This window comes from Mesocricetus auratus, unplaced genomic scaffold (assembly GCF_017639785.1).
Source record: "Mesocricetus auratus isolate SY011 unplaced genomic scaffold, BCM_Maur_2.0 Super-Scaffold_100694, whole genome shotgun sequence".
Classification (NCBI taxonomy): Eukaryota; Metazoa; Chordata; class Mammalia; order Rodentia; family Cricetidae; genus Mesocricetus; species Mesocricetus auratus.
The window spans coordinates 4,373,493-4,381,695 of record NW_024429268.1 but is presented as its reverse complement, the minus strand read 5'-3'; the positions used below and the strand labels follow the sequence as shown (position 1 = coordinate 4,381,695).

At 41.3% G+C, this 8,203-nt stretch overlaps 1 protein-coding gene across 1 annotated transcript; it reads left to right on the top strand.

Moving 5' to 3' along the window:
• The first annotated feature begins 238 nt into the window (after positions 1-238).
• Positions 239-1,192, top strand: LOC101829832 (olfactory receptor-like protein OLF3). The gene has a single exon (XM_005083064.1). It carries the CDS (start codon positions 239-241, stop codon positions 1,190-1,192), a length of 954 nt encoding a protein of 317 aa, XP_005083121.1.
• Positions 1,193-8,203: the final 7,011 nt, after the last annotated feature.

Below are 8,203 nucleotides of genomic sequence, written 5' to 3'. Positions count from 1 at the left end.
AGAACAACACATTGAAAAAGTGAAAAGAAAAATCATCTCTCCTACCCTAACCAAGCTAACTAAAGGTTGGAAAAAATCAAAGGCTTTCAAAAAAGGCCCCAAATGATGATATATGGGTATATTACATAAATGAAACAAGAGTATTATTGTGTGTGTGTGTGTGTGTGTGTGTGTGTGTGTGTGTGTGTGTGTGTTGATGAGCATCTGTTTGACTTTCACTGCAGAGTGACAGTTTTCAATGGGAACAGACAACCAGACATGGATGCATGAATTCATCCTTCTTGGCCTGTCCAGAGACCGGGACACTCAAGTCTCCCTCTTCATCGTGTTCTTGCTGATGTACCTGGTGACAGTGCTGGGGAACCTCCTCATCATTCTTCTGATCAGACTGGACAGCCGCCTCCACACCCCCATGTATTTCTTTCTCACGAACCTGTCACTCGTGGATGTGTCTTACGCCACAAGCGTAGTCCCCCAGCTGCTGGCCCATTTTCTAGCCGCACACAAAGCAATTCCATTTCTGAGCTGTGCAGCACAGTTGTTTTTCTCTCTGGGCTTGGGTGGGATTGAGTTCGTTCTCCTGGCCATGATGGCCTATGACCGCTATGTGGCAGTGTGCAATCCGCTGAGATACTCTGCCGTCATGCATGCAGGACTATGCAGTAGGATGGCTGCTGTATCTTGGGTCAGTGGCTCCATCAATTCAGTCATGCAGACTGCCATCACCTTCCAACTGCCCATGTGCACCAATGTGTACATCGATCACATATCCTGTGAGCTTCTTGCTGTGGTGAGGTTGGCCTGTGTGGATACCTCTACCAACGAAGTTGCTATTATGGTGTCTAGCATCATTCTCCTGATGACCCCATTCTGCCTGGTTCTCCTATCCTACATCCAGATCATCTCCACCATCCTAAAGATCCAGTCAAGGGAGGGAAGGAGGAAAGCCTTCCACACCTGTGCCTCTCACCTCACTGTGGTCGTCCTGTGCTACGGCATGGCCATTTTCACCTACATCCAGCCCCACTCCAGCCCCTCCGTCCTTCAGGAGAAGTTGATTTCTCTGTTCTATGCAATTTTGACACCCATGCTGAACCCCATGATTTACAGCCTGAGGAATAAGGAAGTAAAGGGGGCTTGGCAGAAACTACTGGGACAATTGTCCGGGTTCACATCGAAACTGAAAACCTGAGGAGTCATGAGCATCACTGGAGAAAAGGGCTTTGCTTCTGCATTCTGCTCCCAACTCAGATATGACAGTCATTGCCATGGAGACAAAGGCGGATCTGATGTGTCAGGACTGGTGATGTTACGCAGGAGACTTGAGTGACTGTGCTGGGGTGTGGGGTGCGGGGTGTGGGATGTGGGTGTATTTTTATGTCACAGCAGAGTGTACAGTGGAGGTAAGCCCTGCTGTCACTGAGATTACACCGTTATTCAATTTAGATTTTTACCATATGACAATTAAAAAGAAAAAAACTGCTAACCTTTTCAATTAGTCACATTGCTTGAATTCATGAACCTTTTCTTGAAGCCTACCTTGTCCACAAGGTACTCTGTACATGCATGCATGTCAGTGCCTTTCAGAAAAGGTTATGGTGTTTTCAGGGAGGCAGAAATGTATTGCCATGTCTACAGACTCAAATAATGTATGGACTATGTAGTCAGAGGCAGCTACTGAGTGAGTCAACATTTGGACAAAACTGCTGCTAAAGCTTTTAAGATGTTTTCTGTGTACAACCATCTACATGAAGCACCAATGTCTTTCTGTTAATACAATCCACTGCAGAAAGATATAATGAGGCTCTTACTTCACCCTTAAAGGTAGTTAACCAAAGATTTTCATATACAGGGATATAATTGGCCAAAAAACCTTTAAGATGTTAATATATCACATTCAATTAACTCCAAAGAGACTTTATTGCATATCTAAAAGTCATCAATATAAAATAATGAATTGGACTAATCTCTAAGAAATTGACAAGTCCTTTCACTAAATTGTAGAAGCATAGATAACGTAAATCATGACAAAATGTATAAGATATCAATGACAATATCTGAAAAAAAGAAATCTGCCTTTGCCATGTTCAAATACAGAGAATACTTGCATATTACCTGCATTTCATCACTGCCTGTAGAGAGAGCTACAGGAAGATGCTGTCTCCTCCTGGATGTGGCTGCTCCCTTGGACATATGTTTGTAACTTTCTTGGCCAAAATTGCATGGCATCTTTACCCATAAACAGCACCCCCCAAATTATTTGAGGACTTTATGTGAAGTTGTTTTCAACTTTTATTTCTTAGGAAGTAGAAATACTGGGGCATTGCTATGTAGTGACAGATTAGCACAGTCACATTCCATCTGTTATATTTATATCTTTTTCTTTTTGTTCTATGCAGTTTTTAAGACTAGATTTAATTAATGGACTAAGTCTTGACGCAGGAAACTTTCTTGAGATGACAACTCTTAGGTACGTGTGAAAGACATCCTCAGTAGAAGGTGAGAAAGTATTATTGCTTCATTGAGAAGATGAAACAGTGTTTTAATAAATTCATTAAATATAGCTTTTGAAAATTTGGATACTTTAAATAAAAGTTTATCTAATGATTACTAACCATAAGCTATCACTTGGGGTCTGGTTCTTAAAAATCACAATGCACATAAAACTTATTATTCAAGTAAAAATCTCGGTAAGACACAGGTAGGGCAATAGTTCTGAAATCCTTTAAATTGTCTTCCTCCTCCTAACTCCCCTTTCTCGGCACTGGAATTATTTTTTCAATACACTAAACTGTTCATCTCAGTTGGATTTCCTGTGCAGCCTGATTTTTAAAAAATGGACTACTGAGTGTGTACGTTTTGAAAACACTCTTCAGACTCTATATCATCTCTTATACTTAGAAGCTTTATTAGATTTGGTCTTTTTATTTTTCTGGAAATAATGCTGTGAACCATGAGGGTTAATGTCTGGAAACCTGCCTAGAGGCTTCAAGGCAATGAAAAACAGGACTGACCTACCGACACATATACAGGAAAGCTGAGAACCTGTGACCTGGAACCTCAGCATGTTTATTAGGTACAATACAGGGGTACGGTGCACTATTCTCCAGAGGAGGTCTCTGTAGATTAACAGTCTCAATCTATGAACATCAGGGGTGGGGTAGGAGAGAGGAAGCTGTAATTGCCAGTTTATGTACACACTGATCAATTGCCATAAACACTCATACTCTGATGCAAGAGATTTGCCCTTCCTCTTGCCCTGGCTCATGTGGGGAGATGGTTTTGATGATTTATATGGGTTCAAGACCTTCATCTCATTTACATGTCTGTGCCCTTGTCAATAATACACATTCACTAAGAATTTCACTAATTCAGGACATCCCCCGCTCCCTACAATATAGAACCTCTTGGGTGGTCACTAAGAATTTCACTAATTCAGGACATCCCCACTCCCTACAATATAGAACCTCTTGGGTGGTCACTAAGAATTTCACTAATTCAGGACATCCCCGCTCCCTACAATATAGAACCTCTTGGGTGGTCACTAAGAATTTCACTAATTCAGGACATCCCCGCTCCCTACAATATAGAGCCTCTTGGGTGGTCACTAAGAATTTCACTCATTCAGGACATCCCCGCTCCCTACAATATAGAGCCTCTTGGGTGGTCACTAAGAATTTCACTAATTCAGGACATCCCCGCTCCCTACAATATAGAGCCTCTTGGGTGGCAACAACCCTGCATCAAAAGACACACAGTGCTTCAACTCTGTTTTCTACTACAATTATTACTTTACTTAGCCTGTGAAATTTTTTAATTAGCTTATTTTGAGAATTGACATCTACATGGACAGCTGTTGGGGTCTGCCTCTGAAATAAGATAATTCTCCCTCTTCCAGTAGCCCTCAGTTTGCCAATATCTTCTTAGCTAGGGATGGAATTTTGTATGCTCCTTTCATATACCCTAGAACTTCGGATGGTTCGGTCTCGTTCATGGAGTCACAGAGGCTGTGAATTCCTATGTACAACATCTCTGTCATGGCCAGGGGTCAATGTTTCCTAGAGTCCACCCACTATCCTTGGCTCTGCAATCATTCTTGCCCCTTTTCTGGGAAGAGTCCTGAGATCTGGGATGGGGGACTCATAGAGACGACCCATTTAGGGTTGAGCGTTCTGCCATCGTTTATTCTCTGCACTTCTATCTCTTGTGCGCTTGTGTTGATAGTCATCTGCTGCCGATAGATGCTTCTTTGTTGACAGTGCAATTTGTGGTTGCAAAAATAAATATTTAGTGCATATTTTGCTGAATAAATGTAGTAGTAAATTCTCCCCAAGGGCCTATGACCTATCCACGCATGAGTTATTAGCCTAGTTAACCATGCCAGAAATGAGTTATACGCTGTGAAATGGACCTGAAATCCAAACAGAAAGTGTTGGTTATGCCCCAAACGTTTATGTCACTATTTTACCACAATCCATTAACTCGTGGGTTCCCAATGCAAACCAGGAGCCACTAACATGCTGGGCTGAATGATGCTCTGTTGTTGCTGTCGTTAACCTGTGTGTTCCTCTCCTCTGGACAACAGTGGCATCTCCTTCCCACCAGACATTGTGAAAATGATAGAGAAAGGGAACTTTTGACACACGGTAGCTTGTTAGGATGGACAACGATGAGACAAACCACGGCCCTTTTCGCTCTGTCGTTTAAAAAACAGAGCAATTACCTCCTCAGCATTATTTCACCTCTCTTTTTTGTGTAGGTGATGCAGGCTATGGTGAACCGAGTTTTTTGTTTTCTCCTTTCTCCATAATTTGATATAATATATCAAGCGAAGTCTGTTTTTAATGTCTTCATGAGTTTATTCATGTAAAGTGATCTAACGTTTTAATATATTCTGGTTATTATCCTCATAGATTTTCGAAGTGTCTCACATTTTGTGAATATATTCTCTTTTAGTTTCTTCCTGCTGCTGTAAGTTTCTTACATACTGCTCTGAGAATGTACCACAACCTTTGGGACTTGAAACAATGCGAAATAATTACCTCATGGTTTTGAATGCCAGAGTCCGTAACGGATTCCACTGGGGTAAAGTTCAGATGTGCAGAGGGATGCATTTCGTGTTGGAGGCTTTGGGGGAAGTGTATGTTTTCTTGCTTTCCTTTGCACGCTGAATACCACCTACTACAGAAAAGAAGATTCTTCGACAAATCAGCTCCTAGGCCAGCAGTACAGCAAATCTTCATCAAGCTGATGCCCGACTTCAGTCATCATTCCTTGTTTATTTTAAAGATAATTAGAAGAAACCTTGTGTCTGTAATTGTACCATTCAGATTAACCTGAGTAACCTCTCCAGTTTAAAATCCTTCACTTAAACGCATCTCCTATTTCCTTCTACCAAGTAAAGTTGTACCCTCACAGGTTCTGAGAGAACCCATTCCCACAGTAAGACAGGAAAAGACAGGAAATGCCACCTTCAGGACCACAATAATGTCTGATGGTAAGAAAGTATCAGGGGTGGTATTGAAGATTACTAGGGTCACATGCAAACACAAAGGGAAATGAAAACAAAATGTCATGGCTAATTATGCTAATTATGCTAAACAATGTGACTGGTTAAGCATTGATCATCCTAAAAATGTGGGTTCTTTTAGTGTGAATGTTGTCTTGACATTCACAGAGAACACACAGGAATTTGATTTTGTATTTTCTCTCATCCTCTACGATTATTTCTGTAACCGTTATCCAGTATTCCAACCCCTTATTTGAAAGGGCCTTTGCATCAGTATTTCCTGGATACAGGTCTTCCTCCCAGGCAAAGTTACAATAAAACACTACGCAAACAACCTCTCATCATTCAGGGTTGTCCCTCTCAGTTATGGAGTTATGGGTATTTCCCAGAAGGCACAGTCCTCAGGGACAGGAGCAGGTATGGAGGACGGAATAAGAGCCAACTGTGTATGTTTCTTGCTTGAGTTCTCAGGGTCCACTCTTTAGTAATTCTTCAATGCAGTTTTGCATGAAAATTCCAAGTCCATGCTTACCAGGGTTCACGGGGGCTGTGCACTAAGTTGCAGCTTAGACCTAATAACATGACAAGGGCTGGTTATGGGAAGCATAGCAACCTCCCCCCAAACCACGATTGTTCTTGAAGATGCCACCAATTAATGCTTCTATTGTTCTGGATCCTAATCAGACATCATAGTTTCAGCTACAAACATGGAATCTTAAGAGCCAGATAACAGGAATGTGTGGGTCACAGACACAGCATCTGGAAAGCTCCAGCAGATGTGGGCTTCTATCTTAACCATGTTGAGATTAAGGTGAACTCTAAATTGAGAAAATATGAAAAGCACTGAGTTGTAAAATAGAGATGCAGATAAAAGGAAGACTATATCCAGATCTTCAAAATTAAAATGTAAGGGATGAAGACCACAAGGCCACTGATTAGAAAAAACATTCCTTTCCATAGTAAAATATTGTGGCTACTGACAAGAGTGCCCCTCTGCCTAGGCAGTTTGAATTATTGCTTTATAGTGAATCTCTTTACTATGTTTCAATTTCCACTGGCCTTCTAACTTACTTTTTGCACTACTATTTCTTCAATCAGGAGCAAAAAAAAAGTGAAATCAGAGTCTCCAATTTATTCTGATATTTATTCATTGAGTTAAAAAAAACATGTACTGTGGCTGAATCCTAAACATGAATGAAATTAGCGTCTTTCTGTGGCCAAACTTTCATTATTTCAGGAAGAAAATAATGAATGAAATTCATGGTTATTGAGATAGAACAAACTCTTTGAACCTCAGTTAATCATTTAATTTTTTTCTTAGAATTTTAAATACAAGGACTCTATATCTTTTCCACCCTTCCCTCTCCCCCACCAATTCCTCCTGTGTCTGAACCTCTTCCTTTCAAATTTATGACCTCTTTTTTCCTCAATATATGTTTTAATTAAAATTAGAAACACAAATGCTTCACATACCAATCCCAGTTCCCTCTCCCACCCCTCCTCCCTTGTCCCTCCACTTGTCCCCTCCTAGCCCCCCACCCAATCCCCACATCATTCTCCAGGGAGGGTGAGGCCCTCCTTGGGGGGAATCTCCAAAGTCTGTCATTTCATCCAGGGCAGGATCTAGGCCCTTTCCCATGTGTCCAGGCTGAGAGAGCATGCCTTTATTTGCAATGGGCTCCCAAAGATCATTCATACACCATGGTAAACACTGAACTACTACCCAAGGCCCCAGTGAATCCTGTGGCCTCCTCACTGACACTACATTCATGGAGTCTGGATCAGAACACTCAAATTTATGACCTCTTTCTATTTATTTTTGTGATGTAGATACACACACATATGTACATATGTATATATACAATATATATACATATACACTCTTTTTATGTATGCATGCAACTTGCTGAGTCCATTCAGTGCTGTTCATATGTATATATGTTTATGGCTGACCACTTGGGGTTGGATAATCTATTGCAGGCTCATCTCTGAGGAAGACTAATTCTTTCTCTCTCACAAACCTGCAACTCTTCTTCTATGGGTTGGGTCTTGTGAAATTCTCCCATCTATACTGGCCTATCAACTGGTGTTGTCATTATGCGGGTAATGTTTATTCAGCGACATTGTTGCTATTTTATGGGTGTAGTAATCCTGTCATGTCTAGAAGACACTGTCTCACAGCATGCGTCCTGGTCCTCTGGCATTTGCAATCTTTCTGCCCTCCCTTTTATGATGTTCCCAGAGTTTTGAGTGTAGAGTTTGCATGGAAATGTGTCAGTTGGGGTTGGAAAACCCATGCTGTCTTATTCTCTATATTTGACCATTTGCATATATCTGCAATGACCTCTGTTTCAATAAGAAGCTTCTTTGATGGGGTGGGAGAGCTATAATTGTCTGTGGAGTTAAGGATGCGTATTTAGAATACATCTGGTTTAGGAAAATGGCAATGGTAAGTTCTTCTCTAAGGCCTATGACGTCATTACCAGCCATGAGTATTTGGGTATGTTTAAAGTACCACGCATGAATTCTGTCCCACTGAGTGGGATTTACACAAAGTAGACAGCTGTTGGTTGCCTTCAAGAAAAGAAATAACACTATGGCACCATTGGAGCTGTCTTGCTGCTGGGGCAGTCATTGTGATGATTCCTAGGATGTGTAGTTGGATAGGACTGCTGACGGCTTTCCTCCCTTCAA